Consider the following 15,905-nt stretch of genomic DNA (forward strand, 5'->3'; position numbering starts at 1 on the left):
TTCAAATCATCGAAGCGGAAGCTCTATGAGCTCATTGTTCTCGGTTGAAAGGCGAGATAAAACTTACGTGGGCAAAGAGTGGGCGAGAGTGTCTCTAATCAAGTCGGGAGATACGTGTGCGGAATCCTACGTCCCGTCCGTTATAGCACGCTGACGTTTCCGTTTTTTCTTCTTTTTTTTTTTTTTTTAATCTTGCTTCGCTCGCGGTAAGCGGAAGCGGCTTTTTCCCTAGAGACAGGTGTAAAATGATAGCCGTCGCCACGGGCGTATCTCGCTTCCGTTGCGTAGCGCGGTGAGGTGTCGATTGTTAAACATAAATTTCGACGTTTGACGTAGAATCGACCGGGTTGGGGTTCGCCGCGACAGGATGTTAAAACTCGCGGATCCCCCGATGTGATCGCGACGCGAACAGATTCGTTCGCGTTGCCGCGCGGTGCGCGACTGGGAAACCCATTCATTCACGTGTGTTGCGCATCGCCTGAATTTCATCTCTCCGCCGAGCAACGCCGAGCGCAATATCACGTTAATAAGAAGCGCATGTGTGGAAAACAGGTTACGAGAAGCGCTCCGCGCTCTAATCTCGTTTGTCCGCCTAGCTATACGCAGCGCCGAGCCGTGCCGCGAGATCTGACGCGCGTTCGCAGGTAACGCGGCCGTAGCCGCGATAAGATGACTCTTCAACGAGTCCGGAGTGGTCCGGAGTCGCTGCGCTCGCTCGCTGCGACTCCGATGCGCGCACGATGCATATCGTCGGCAGTCGCGTGTAATGTTATGCAATTCATTTGGAGGGTCGGCTTACACGCGCGAGCGCGCCGAGGGGAGGTGGGCCGATAAAGGCAGGGCAGAAAATAAAAGAGGGACATGAGGCCGAAGAGCCTCTATCTATCGGCTCTTACTCGGAACGGGAGGATATGTCTATACTCCTAGTCTCTCCCCGCGCGTATCGCTCATAGCTGAAGTCCTCTTTTCTCGTCGCTTTCCTCTTTCTCTCTTCCTCTCTCTTTATCGTTTTCTCCTTTCCGATTCTGCCTCGTAGCTCCGCGCACGGTCAACACATCGCTCGCTAACACGTCCGCGCTAACTCACGGTTACCTAACACTGATACAGCCGGGGATACGGCTTCGCTCGTCACGTAATATATCCGCCTATCGTTAATTTCTCGAACAACGACTCATAACGAGTCTCGGGGAGTAATTCGAATACCCTCGAGACTCGTTATCGTCGAAAAGCGCACCTCGGTCGCTGGATGGATCATTGCGCCTCTCGATGCTTTTGTTTTTTTGGCGATGCAATATCGGTCGGCGCGTATCGCGCGCTATCGTGCCACCGAGCAGAGATATCCCTGACGATACTCGTCACGGCGAGCGGTGGCGGGGCGCGCGGAGCGAGGAAACGTCCGGCTCGTATAATTCATTATTTACATCAGGGAGGGAAAAGGGGAATAGTCGTGGGGACGGGTTCATTAAGGCCGGGACGGGACGCGCGCGTCGCGCTCGGTTTAATCGGATGAGCACGGATCGCGATTGACACGAGGGAGGAGGCACGGAGCAGAAGGTCCGACGTGACGTCGGATAAATACGCGATCGGCATAAAGCGAGAATGGTGCATAATGGTCCAGTGCCGCGTCTGTCTTAACGAACCGCCCGCGCCCTGTCGATTGTCCCGTATATACCTTTTATGCTCGTAGGGACGCCGATCGGAATACGCTAAATATAGGTTGCGTTTGAGTTGTTTACGTGTATGTAAATCGCGCCGAGCCTAGCGTCTCTAAATGCGCCACGGGAATAATTATCATGGTTGGTGTTTCGAGAAAGAAAGAGAGAGAGAGAGAGAGAGAGAGAGAGAGGCAGATCCCACCGCAGGAATACATTTCAATGAGCGAGATTGTTATCGCTGCGGAGAAGCCTCGGAAAATTAGCGTGCCTCAAATTGTTACGCTGCACCTGGGGCTGTGATAGTCGGTTTCGCCTTTTTGCACTCAACGAAATTTTACGCTACGCGAAAATTTTCTTCCGTTTCCTTCTCCCGATACGAGTCTAAGGGAAATCGATTTCTTTAATATATTCGCTGTATCGACGCTGAAACCTATTAGCGTGCTCCACTATGCGCTGTCAGTTACATGATCTTCTGTGAGATCGATTTTACGATGATATTCGAAACTCGTAAATTATGGATTGGTGTACATAACTATTCACGATGATACGGCGTAATTTCCAATTTCTTGGGCAATTTTGAATCATAATTTGTATAAACAGGGATTGAACTTCGAAACGACAATTTGATACAGTTTGTTACATCGTTAAATATTAATAGAGATGAATTTCCATCGATGAATAAACACAACCCCCGCACAAGGTACGACCCTACATATACATTGTACGAGGCTGCGTTTCTCTTCCGCGAGATGTGTATAACTTTTTCGAAGAATAAAAGTACACGGCATTATATACAAGAGGGGTCGACTTTTGTAACATGATATTGCGTGAGATACCATTCTTGAAACAATAAATCTCTCGAATCTCTCCGCCGCGCCACGGCATTTCCCCGAAACGAAAAACTCGGAAACTGACCACCCACATACGTGCAATTCTCTCTATCCATGCACGGCGCTTTGATTTCGAGATAAACGATAAGCAAGCCCAGCCGCGCAAACTCCGGCCCGCCGGTATATACAATACCGGCATGTCGCATAGCTCGCATTGCGACGACGTTCGAAATCGTTGACAAAGGTTGCTCTCTCTCTCTCTCTCTCTCTCCCTCTCTCTCTCACTCACTCTCTCACTCTCTCTTTCCTTCCATTTCTCTCCACCGTTCTCTATTCTCCGCTCCGCGTCGGTCAGTGTCTCTCTGTTTCAGCTTGTCGCATCAGTTCCTTTCTTTTTGTTTTAAGGATATTTTCCACGCCGCCTCGTTCGCTACATGTCGCGGCCACAGCCCCGATAATTACGTTGCGGTCGTTTGTTCTAGCGCTATAACAGGCGCGAACGCCATCCTTTGCCTCGTAGTACCTGCCGTAGTATCCCGCAGACGTCTTTTGTTTTTTTTTCTCTCTCTCTTTTTTCCCCGCGATATTCCCCGCATGTATTCGCTCTAAGTGTTTAATCACGGTCCACGGCCGGTCAGATAAGGCGGTCAGATAATGCAGTTTCTGATAATAATTAATTTACGAGTAGCTGTATACAGCCATCCGCTCAACCGGCACGCCTGTATCTACGAGCGGCGGTCGTCTTACATTGTTTGTAATTGACCGTAACGATTCGCGCGGCGTGCACTGTGTGTGCGCGCCCATCATCGATCGTCGCTTCCGCCGTTACAAACGGGAAGTAAAGCCCGCAAAAAAGGTCGTCAGTACGGTTTACGGTGCTTTATTCTGGCTGCCGGCCTGAGAATTATATAGCGCACAGACACAACGTGTAAACGTTGTGTTGCAACCCGATGGACGTTCGAGTCGAACGATGCAATTATAGCTGTACGTTTCTATTATCTTGAGCGATTATTTCTCGAGCGTGCCGTACAGCGCAGCGGATCAAATAAACTGATGAAAATCTTTGAAAGTTTGTTAAGTTTGAGGCGTAAAGGCTTTTAATATAGCGGCGCATGCATTAAAAAAAAATTTGTAATAATAGCAAATTTTTTCCTAATAAGCTGCTATTTTATTAATTTTTATTCCATTTTTTTAATGTGGTTCACCGGATAATTATAAGTCTTTTCAAGATTTCTAGTTAAAGTTTGCCCTGATTAGACTACCGAGATATTATTACAAAACGTCGTATAAATATACCCCTAAATTTCACTTTCGCACATTTATCTAGTTCCTTTAATTTCCATCAAAATAAAATGAATTGTGAAATCATCAAATAGTCACTAAGGGAAAAAGTGTATAATGGTATATCTAGTACATACCATAGTAGTTGCATAGCAACTGCATGTTGCGCGATCCTGCTTTTGAGATAAATTCTTTTCGTTTTTTTATTTTTTTTATTTTGTTACAGTTCGTGAAACATTAGCCAACTCATTACGTGTATGTTGCAGAGATAGTCTTTAAAAACAAGTAATTACACAGAATTAGCATTAGTTCTTGCAGCAGTGAGTTTTACTTATAACAGGAAAGGCATTAGTTTCAGTCATTAACGTATTCTATCCACATATGGATCTAAAATTTCTACTTCATTCTTTATTAAGGGGCCTGTATTTTTTCTTGACGAGCTCAGCATGCAATGCGTGCGCGAAATAACTTTGTTGCATGTAGTTCTGTTGCTTAAAACAACCGCGTAAAAGAGTTTTATTCCAGAGACTTTGGCTTCATATATTCGTATTTTACTTTCACATAATTTTACATTGCTTTTCCTCACACGTTTGATAGTAATCCATTTTATTAAGTGAGGTGGATACTAACTTGCAACAGTTAGAGTTTCATCTTACAGATTATACAAAATGAAAATAGTAATACTAAAAGTTCTTGTATAAAAGGCAAGCGCTTGTTAATATTGGTACTTTCAGTGATTTCGATTTGGGGAAAGGAACAGTTTCTTTGTATTGAAACACGCGCGTGGCATGTAACTGTGAACAGTAATTTGTTGTACAAACTTGTGCTACGATAGCATAAGCTTCATGAACAACCGGCTAGTTTTAATTGCCCGAGTTCTACAAAAGTACAACTTGGCGCGATTAAAGATCGAATATTAAAGAGGCGGTGCGATAGAAAGAAGAAAATACGATTAATATTATCAAGCGAAAATATTTATTAGCATTACATAAAGATTTATTTGCATAAAAGACGATAATAAATTACCTGATAAAATAGAATGTATTAAAATACTCCAGAAACACTTTAAAAATTATTTTGTATGCACGTGTTATCTAAATTGGAATTAGAATTAAAAAACTAACGTTAAAAACATAACGTAAAATATAATAATTCCATGCGCGCGATATTTAGATTTAGATAAACAAATATATTTGACGTTAGAGGAGAGATCTAAGGGCAACTGATTAAATAAGGATACTTTACGTCTGCTTTTTACTTTATTTATTTATTTATACTTGGCGAAAAACATTAATTCTTGCGTTATTCTGAGATGAAACGTTGGGCAAATTTACAGAGAGAGAAATAACGCAACAGCGACTGTGCCCTTGGAGATTTCCCATTTAGTTCGCGTGATCCTTGATGCGTGAGAACTTTAAGAGACGCTCATAGCAACGGACGTTTGGCATACCTGACTTTATTCGTTGCTGTGATTCTACAATCGTCTCGGGACGAAAGCAGTTCCGCTTTAAGCAGAAGGAGCCACGCTTACGCGCCTCGCTTGTAACGTGATTAAAATGTCAGTCTGTATCAGTACATCACGGGATCATGCACTGAATGAAGCTTAAAGAGACTATTACGTTTTCCGCGAAACACGTTTCGATGCTTGCTGCGCTTCGCCGTGCAAAAAGGACTAATATAAATGTAATACAGTTACGCGCAGGTAATTTGTCTTTGCAATTTGCAAATTTTAAATGCTCAAACCTTATTACTCCTCTCTCTCTAAAATCTATAAAGGTCTTATTCTTGTTTCTGAATTCAATTTAATTAATTCAATCAAATAGAATTCAATTATAAAACCAATTTGTAGAAGGAGATTAAATGGTGATGCAATACGAAGCGAAGTAGCATAATGACGCGTTTGATGAAGTATCCTACGTAATGAAGTTTATCAAACATCGTTCACATAATGGAATATTTGTATTACAGTTTCTTAAATGTTTTTTCCTCTTTTTTTTTTGTTTTCGTGAGCGCTGCTATTTCACGTCACATTAGTGACGTTGAGAGGACCAGCCTTTTAACATTCCACATTGTTACTTTAATGTCGTTTATAAATTACTCGAAGTCAAGCATTCGGCCAGTGCCAAGTTGCATTTTGCAATTGGTGGAGTGCAATTGAGCGCGCGCGCGCGCACGCGGAGTATACGGGGTACGGGGCACGGGTGCTCTCGTCGGCCTAAATGCACACGGACCTAATTCGTGCCCTGGTGTACACGTACCGGAGCGCGTTGAACTGCCGGTAGCTCTCGGCTTTAGGACATCGTATTCAAATGTAACTACGTGCTGTCGGTGACGGCCTGATATATAAACCTGTTATATGGAAATAGATGCATGTTTTTACTGGCTTTCAACCTTAACCGCGGCCAGTGGCGGCATTGTCGCTTCATTCGGTTATGCAAGTCAATTTAAATGGTCCGTGCGGTACGGTCCACCCGGTATCTCGTTATCAGTTTGACGATTGGCACCGGCCGTTCGACCTCTGATAACTGAAATGCTAATTAAATAAGTTTTCCATGATCTAATCTGTTTGAATATACACCTGTGACTTAAAAATTTTGGTGTTTCCATCTTATATTATGTTTATTAAAAATAATTTACTACGCCAACCAAAATTGTATTTCAAGTCTGACGATTTTTTGGCGCGCAGTTACTATATGGTTGGAATAATATTGTTTAGTTTAATGCAGGTTATTGCGATAAATATTACCACATGCCTCAATGGTCGAATTGGTACGACACCCTTCACGGAATGAGGGAGGTTCCAGGTTTGAACCTTGGCTGAGGTAATATATTTTGTAATAAATTTAATTATTTAAATGAGATGCTTATATATAAGTATCAAAGATTACATCAATTTATATTGATTAAAAGGGCGTCTTGACACTAATCGAACCAAATCGTGGTCGTATTGTCTTGGCGATTATAATGGGCAGTAGAGTCGATTAATATTTCCATTGTTGTTTATTATTTGAACTGGCCAAGTAAAAGTGATTTATTCTATTTAAATATGTTTTTCCCCATTTGATCTCGCGTCGCAGTCAGTCACACACGCGGACATCACGTACTATTAAAACAATTGCGTCGTCGTCGTTAAGCCTTTATCATAATTCGAGATCGCGCATCGCGCCGCCGCATCGTTTATTTTCCCAAATGTATCACAAGAGCCCAACTATACGAGCGAGAGAGCTCTGACAATTACGGCAGCGAGGAATTACATTCCGTTCCGTTCTAAGTTAAGTGCACGATACGTAGATGCGTTTAATAGCACGGCTCGGTAATTAATCTGGTCTCATTAAGGGCACGTTCAGAATCTGGTTTCAGCGGACATCGCACCGTCTCGCCCAATGACCGGCATGTAATCCGATCGCGATACTTCAGCTACCTGCAGATTATAATTATATTAACCGATCCTAATCATCAGTTCTATTTATAAGAGAATGCGAGCCGGGGCCATATCACCGCGTCTCTCGCTCGATTACTGTCTCGTGACGTCGCTTTATCGTCGCTGTATCGATATCCTGCGCGTCCTTGAGATTTAATGCAAATCGCTCGTTAATAATAATAGTTGACACGAGAAAACCGACTTGGTGCTCTTTCACATTAAAAAAAATGCGATTACAGAAAGAAAAATTCATCGGATTGAAAAATCGCGGATATGTCGAAGGACGAGAGGACAGGTTACAGATAATGAAATTTTATTCGACGGACTTAGAAAACTAAATAATCGTATTAATAAAGAAATACTTCTCGTACGGCTTCTCATTACGTCGTCTGGCTCTTCCGCTCTGGTAAGCAATTTCTTGTTTATTATATTCTTTTTGGCGCAAGACGGTGTCAAAATTGCAACTAGAGAGACTCTTCGCTTTAAATTACCTTCTACAGAAATGACAAGGAGAGGAGTATCAAGAACGAAAGGACGATCTCGAGTGTCATATCGAGTCGAGAGAATCGAGGATTCTTGGAAGCAAAGTGCCACTTTATATCTCCTCCTTCGCGCTTACTGCGCAGTCTACTTTACCGTAATTCCGTAAGGTACAATTTCTATGGAAAAACGTACCGGTTGAGATATTCCAGACACAACGTCGCCGTTATAAATGAGATTTTCGCCTTAGATACCACGACATTAATCCCATCATTGCTCCCTAATACGATACGCGTGTGAAATTTATACGCTAGACGGCTAGACTATTATACATATATCAATGTACGATGAGAATTTAGATACTAAATGGCGCTCGATTTTAAATTTTGACAGTAAATTGGCCAGCAAAGACGAACGAATTTAGCCCGCGCCGCAACGGCGGAATTGTACCGTGAAAAATTGATCAAAGATGTAAATATGCGAGGCACGTTTCACACGAATTTTCTACCATCCAGCAAATTGAGTGGCATACTCTTCGCCTAACATTCTTCTCGATAATTTTTTTTTTTAAATAGCATGAATTTTTTCTAAATTGTTATGAATTTGACCTAATAATAATGGAAAATTTATTATTGAATTTCTTTCGCAATGTGCTATATTTCGCGCATTACAAGTCGCACGCTTTTACGAAAGGATACAGCTCGTAAGTATCATTCGTCAGACTGTCTCTCCATTTGTCCTTTACCTGCTGGCCGATGCGGTGTCAAGCATGGATGAGTACGCAGCGGGCGAAATCACTTGGTAGATTTCCACGCCAGATATATGACGAACATCTCTCCGCACGCACGTACGCACGACTCGCGAGTACTTAGGCACATTGACGTCTACCCCGAAGAGATACGCGCTTTTTACTTTCCGCGCACGTATACGCCTATAGACAATAATAAATAGCGTCGAGTAGTCAGCCGAGCGGAAGGACGGAGAATGGAAAAGGGGAAAAAGGGGGCGGAAGGAGAAAACAGCCCCCGCTTGGCTCAAGAAACCTTGTATTTCCGACACTCATTACCCGCGTGACTGATGACACGTGAATGGAGGCGACAAGAAAAGTATGGTCATAGCTTCGTTTTCTTTCCCCTCGGAGAACCAACCCCGTGTCCCCTTTTCTCTCACCTTTCCCGTTCTTTCTATCAACGTTGGCGTTACACCGTAGGGCACGTCGAGGCCGCCGTGCACATTCGCCCCCTTCTACCTTCCTCTCGCCCTTACTTCCTTTACTCGACGGCAGTTGCCGTCTCGTGAGACTGGGTATTCCGCACGCAATCCACCAACGTGGAAGACAGCCGACTGCTTTCCCTAGCCGCAAGTGGATGTGACAACGGGCGAACAACCTAGTTTCCCGACTCCGCGACAACGAGAAGATCTTGTACTCGGGATGCATTTATACCAGTTACCCATCTACCCAGTTGTAATCGCGCAGCAAGCGTACACGACTGCAGCGTAACGTCTACGACTATAGCTGGCACCACCGACTATGACTCGTCTGCCTGTTTTATCTCGCAGCCACGTTATTGAACCATCGAATCATTAACGCGTTGACCGCGTCCATTAGTCTATGTCCGATTAACGATTTTAACGAAGCCTCCTCTTGCTACGCGCGAATATCAACGACCGCCTGAAGAAGCTCCGGATCTCTTTTAGCGCAGCGCGGCGCGGCGCGCGGCGGCGGCAATGCCACTTGACGACGAAGGAGGTACCAGATCGTATTATAATGCAATCAACTATAGGTGGATGCGCTCACGCGAGACCCCGTAATGAGCTCCCATGTTAGAGCGCGGTGGCGGCAGTTACCGGACGCGGGAGGGCTACCTATCATTGTTTACCGCGCTCTCCACACCCCCTTGCCCTCGTCCGCGGCCCCTTTCGTCCCCTCCTCCGTCTCCCTCCCCCCTGGGTCTCTCTTTACGCATCTAATCTATTACTCTCGGTCCGGCTGCTTCATAAACTGTTTATCGCTTCGAATCAAACCGCCGCGCGGACGCGGGTGGGTGGACGGGACAAGACGCCGCGCGTTAATCAGTCTTCGCCGCCTCTTTTCTCCTTTTTCCTTTATCTACTCGAGTGCTCGCTTCGCTGTTTCGCATACCCTTACATTCGCTTCTCCCTCGCTCTGCCTTTAACCGTCGTCGCCGTTGAGCCGTCTCTCGCTCTCCTCGCGCGGTATGTACACGCGACGCGATATCTGCACGCTATGTCTGCCTCTCCTTCGCGTCGTCTTATTACCCTCGCGACCGATAAGCGTGTCGTATCCGTGTCTCCACCGGAAATCTTCGGCGAGCCGACTGTCGCATGTCTGAAATTCTTCGTTTTGGTTACGACGATTGCATTAATTAACGATAATAATCGCCGCGAGTTCGCGGTGATTCGTCAGGAATTATTTTTTCAACCTGTCCAACCTGCCGCGGCAATTACCCGCCGAGGAACGATGATGAGTCGACGGAGTCGCGCGGTGTGCGTTTTCACGCGCGCGTTTGTGCCCCCCTTCATTTCGACGGTACGATAAAAATTGGCGATAACGCGTTGAACCGTGTATTACACACGTATACGACGACTTATCGCGCTCGGACGCTTCGCTTCCGACGAGTCTTGTTTCGAGCATAACATACGTGATGCGATGCCGTCGATATGTTATGACGATGACTCGGCAAACGAGAGAAGAACCCCATAGGGGGAATCGCGGTAACTGTATCGCGAGCCTTATGGCTCGTTACTTCTTCTTCTTCCTTTTTTTTCTCTCCTTTTTCTTTCGCGTCACACACGCACCGTCATCGTCGATCCTTACCGATCGATCGTTGTTGTTGCGCCGGGTTTCTACGAAGCCCGCATTGTGTATCCATCGCGCGAGGCCTGCAGCGTCGGCGGTAGCCGTGATATTGAAAGCGACGACGGTCCGCGGATATCGAAATCGAAGCGTGGTCCACGTATGCTATCCCTCCCAGCTATTCGGGTTCCTATCGCTATATTCCGCCCGCGGTGCAACACAAAGATGTATTTTTTCTCTCGCGAGGTTGTACGCGACGGATTAAGGAAACGGCAATGGCAGTGGCTTAAGATCCCGGGATAAAGAGCCACTGTCGAGTGACTCGACACTTCGCATTGTACCCTGTTTTTCTACGCGAGCTGCTGACGTCGCCCACCCCCCTCCCTCGCTCTGATGCATACAAATCGGTTCACTTTGCGGGTTGAAAGCTGGATTTCAATTAGCGATCAATTGATTTATTCATCGCGATATAGCGCCGCGCGCTGAAAAATATTATGAATCAACACGCGATTCTTAATTAAATGACACGCGCAAAAATAATATTTAATCCCGTATACAATCTGCCGAGAACTGGTGTTTCTATGAAAACGTTCAGAAATTAACTAACTTTCGCGAGAGTTAAAGTACATTTCGCCTGGAGTTTAAGACGGTGAAAGCGGCGAGCGTAAACTTGGGGCTAGTTTTCGGTCTATTCCCTTTCCCGATTAGACTTAGTTTCCACGACTCACGAGTCTGACCCTTCTCGCGCCGCGCTACTAGCTACCTGCTGCTACCGCCTCGTACCCCAATTTCTTCTCCCGACCCATCGACAGTAGCACTTGGAAAACTTTTTACGGCGCCCTCATTGAAAGCGAGACCGCGGAGAGTGGAAGCTCGCAAGCGGTTCATTGAAAGAATAGCTCGGGCGTCGGGGCGCGCATCCTCGATTCCGCTTCCTAGAATCTCATTTTACCTCTGCGATTAGCGGCCGAAGACTCTGGAATGGACAAACAAAGAATGGATGGAAACAAACCGACGGTTGGATAGCAAGGATAGCAGGAGAGAGAAAAAGGAGTATCGCGAGGAAGGAAATCCTTCGGTGCTCAGGCGGCTATACGTTCACAATACGGCGGAGGAACGAAACGTCTTGAATCGGTGGACGAGAAAGCGAAAGAAAAAGGCACGCGGGGTCGGGGAAAGGAAGGTGGACGAAGTAGGAGGAAGAAGAAAGGAAGAACGAAGAAGAAAAGCCGGTCTCTCGAGAGTCGTGAGTCTCTCACCTCCGCGCTCGCCTCATAATCATAATAAACTCAAACCTCGGCATCTCACCACCGGAGGGTACATCGCGCCTGCACCGGGAAGGGCGTGCCCACGGTGGAGAGGCGAGTGCTGTAGTTAAAGCAGGATGCGTAGCTGAAGTGGGATGGAATTGAAGGCAGGTTGCGGCGAGACTCCGGCAACGCGACGGCTTCTTGCCCGCGTCGTTGTTATTGCTGGAATATCGGTTTACCGATTTTCTCGTTCGCTCCCCTCCCTCCTCATTTGCCGCTGTATAACCGCGTTAACCGCGCCTTTTATCTGTCGGATGCAAATTGAATGCAATCGCCGCGCCGCGCCGCCGTCACTGTGCGGGCTCACTCGGCACGGCCGGCAAACGGGTCGAGGTAGTAGACTGCGGGCAAAACAAGGCGAGGCGACCATCACACAGGCCCAATTACACGTGTGCATATACGGTCGATTGCGGTTTTTTCGCCCATTGGAAAAAAAAGAGCGCGCAGAGACTTCGCACGCGACACACCACACCAGCTCGTAAATTTTTCACTCCGACGTGGACCGAAAGAAATGGTAATATATCTCTTTGTACCTTTGTATCTCATATATAATTGGTTTGTCCGTTTTTTTCTACATTGATAAAAAATTAACGCTGTAGATTTTGAAGAAAAATTAGGTACATATAATTAATAAAGATTTCTTTAGCTCCGAATTTTTTTGATATCGTGTAAAATTTTATTCGTTGTTCGTTCTGGCCACTGCTTTATTTCTTTCCTATTTAGCATTGTTTCAAAGATAACGATTTTATTCCGTCTTTGTGTGTGTATGTAAAATATTCCTGCGGTATCGTTGTTAATAAAAATTAAAAGTATATATGACGTTAATTAACACAGCTGTAAAGATAAGAGATATGGATGTCGAGAATCACAAATTATTCTATTAGCGTGTTTACCGCGAATCGCGGGAGGTCGAATTAACCGCGAAACGACTGCAATGCGAATACGTCCCATCTTGTTTACACGGGGACTGATTTGTTCCATTACAGGTGCGGAATCGATACTGAATAATTTATGCGATCGAGAGCTGTTAGTGGGTGGTACCATAATTCAAGAGGCTATCGATAAAACCAGGTGGAAGCATTTAAGCGTGCCGAACGGGTGCGCGTGCGGGCGTATATAAATAAGACAGCATGTCGATCTAATCGATCCATTGAAAAACGCCCATGCATGAATCTGTCACGCGCCGATGATTCTTCTCTCTCTGTGCCCCTTCTCCCCCGCTCCCTCCGTACATATACTCGCGCATTCGTTGAAACGTTAGTAGGTAGGATACTAAACTTATCTCCTTCAGGGGAAACACGTTAATATCGGTAGATTGTTAGTTACCATCGTTGTTTGTTGCAATTTGACGAACATTTTTGCTGGTAAACTACCGCTAAATACTGTCATTCGTGAATGTCACCAGAATCGGAAAGTTAATATTTAGGATCGTTCTTTGCTGGTTTAAAATAACAATGTATTTAGCGTAACTGATTACCTGATGAGAAAACTTGCAAGAAAGAGAGAAATGTTTGTCTCTTCCTCGAGGGAATTATGAACTAGCCGCATCGTACATTTTGCGGAAATGATTGCGGTTACAAATCTCTGGGTAGCAAGTTGCAGCATGACATCAAATGATATGACAAAATAGACGATATGAATAATTCGCTTGTATAACTTTGATGTATTTTAGTTTGAGATGTTGCGGGTGAAATTTCTGTTTTTACTTTTGTGCGTTTGTATACAAATATATGTAATAAATATTTATAAAACGTTAAATAATCATCAGTAAATAATTAGAATTGAAAACTTATATAATAGTCTGTTATAATAATTATTATGAAAATATATGTACATTTGCAATTAAATTAAAATATTGTAAATATATACATATATTTCATATGTTAAAGAGATTGAGAGATAAATTTTAATATATTATTATTAATAATTTAATATTTGGATCTAACAATAAACGTAAATTAATGTAGAACCGCTTAGGAATTTCTAAACTGATATTTCGAAACGTCATTCATTACGACTGCAAGAGTAATAACATACACAATCCTTCTCTAAACGCGAATAATAAGTAGTATTCGGATGAGAATGTTGCATTCGCAGCGAGACATAATTTCCAGCCTTTCGGGAGCTGACCGTGATTTAATTATTGGTTACATGTCTCCGGTAATGTCTCGATATTCCGAGTAAATTTCTGGTTGAAACTATTAATTCCATTAACAGTTTGTCTATACGTGACCACTCTGAGTTACCGGTACGAAATGACAAGAGAAAGAGAAACCAACGACCAGAGGAATTGCGGTCTCCCGATAAGCGCGAATTGTCCGTCATTTTATCGTTTTAGTTTCCGTAAACCTCAATAGGTATACCAACAATAGGTATACTATACGTTCCAAAGTAAATTTTTGCCGTGTTATATATGCCGACGTAAACTATATAAGTGCTCGACACTTTGATAACATATTGGTCGAAGACCATACATATGTTAGGAAATGTTGTTGCCGGAAATCTGACCCCGTTCTTTGGATGTTTGCGTGGTAAACCCGTAGGTCGCCTCTAATGTTCACGCACGTCGACGATCGATACCCGGCGCTGTTTTGGAAACGCGATAGTGCAGATTCCGCAGCGGTACGCATCGCACACCGCTATTGTGACGAGGCCGGGTCGCGGTTATACCAGGGTCAAATGGAAGATGTCGTCTCGACGAAACTTCGCCACTTCCCGGGAAACTTGGTCTTTGTACGAGGGGGTCAATTAGACAGAATTGACGAAGTTTGTTCGTATGGTAGACATCCAGACCAAAGCAATCGCCGCCGTGCACTCACCTTGAATCTTCGCCTCGAGAACCGTAGGAGCTAGGATATTCCCTCGTCCAACGTGAACTTGTTCTCCTCCTTTCTTCTTTTCACTTCGCGACACCTCGACTTAAATACGATTTCGCGCTTTGTATCTGCAATAATACCCGCCGCTTGTTAACTAAGTTTAATTAATACCGGGAGAATAGTACGCATGAATGTACGTGTGTGTATGTATATGTTACACACGAACACGCCCACGATGTCATCCTTCAGAGTCAGGACAGGGAGAGATTGATTACCAAGATTACTAAAATTATATTCCAATACTGATTAGATCTTCGCCGGGAGCGACATCTGAGCCTATATTGAATCTTGCAGAATAATTTCGGAGACAAATGATCTGATGAACCATCATTTATTTACCATAATGGATTTTTTGCGACGTACGTTATAAACTGTCTAAAAGATCCCTTGTAAAACTGCGGTACAAAATAAGTTTCACACGAACATTATGGCCAAATTCATATTTTCCTCTACGATATTCATGCTAGAGATGTAAATAATTGTGCCATTCACGTCGCATTCTTAGCAGTAAAAGATATATACGTTTACTATTGCATGCATTGTACGTATACGAAACAACGCACAAGCCGTTATTCCGATTAAAATCTTGTTTCGTCCGTTAATCGTCGATACGTCGTTGCCGGCACGGATTGCATTAAACATAAGATAACGGTTAAAGTGTCAGTTTACTGCGGCCTTCTTTATTAAGTAGCCTCATTCGCGAACGCGTTTATGATCTAGCATAGTAAAACGAAAGAAAATGTTTCTCCATTTTCTTCTTTCGCAATTTAAAAAGAAGGAAGCGTGTTGAGATGCGTTTTAAAAAAAAGAAATACATAAATATGAAATAAATAAGTAGGCCGTACGTATACGTGCGTCATGAGGAATTCATCGTCGTGTTCTCAGACGTGAGTCAATATGCGCATGTACAGCCACGTATGCATACGTGTATATTCCTCGAATTTCCATCCGCAAAGTGGCCCGTTCGACCTTAATACGGCCGACGTGAGAGCGGGTGAATCTTTAACGCGGCTGCTTGTCAAAATTTTCGGGCACAGGTTTCGCCGCGTTGGCGTGGAAGCGGGAGAAGACTGGCTCGAGTTCCCCCGATTTTCCCATATTTCGGAAGTCGCTTCAGTCTTGATCCTCGTCGAATCGAGTTCATTCCGACCGAACAGGCACAATTCGTTTCTGCGCGGAATCCATCAAGTATGCGATTTAACGTACTGATCTCGATATCCGGCATTGTCGAGCT

At 44.4% G+C, this 15,905-nt stretch overlaps 1 protein-coding gene across 5 annotated transcripts in view; it reads left to right on the plus strand.

The window, feature by feature from the left end:
* The window catches only part of Atg16 (Autophagy-related 16), a 221,586-nt gene that overhangs the window by 141,748 nt on the left and 63,933 nt on the right, over nt 1-15,905 (plus strand). For 2 of the 5 annotated variants that reach the window (XM_077416788.1, XM_077416790.1), the window contains one exon: nt 7,427-7,540. The exons of the other annotated variants lie outside the window; for them this stretch is intronic. In XM_077416788.1, coding sequence (XP_077272914.1) covers nt 7,427-7,525 — 99 coding nt within the window. In that variant the 3' untranslated portion in view covers nt 7,526-7,540. Of the gene's footprint in view, nt 1-7,426; nt 7,541-15,905 lie in introns of those variants that run through there. 5 annotated transcript variants of the gene reach the window in all.

Source organism: Temnothorax americanus, unplaced genomic scaffold, assembly GCF_048541705.1.
Source record: "Temnothorax americanus isolate GAGA-0224 unplaced genomic scaffold, ASM4854170v1 Scaffold45, whole genome shotgun sequence".
Classification (NCBI taxonomy): Eukaryota; Metazoa; Arthropoda; class Insecta; order Hymenoptera; family Formicidae; genus Temnothorax; species Temnothorax americanus.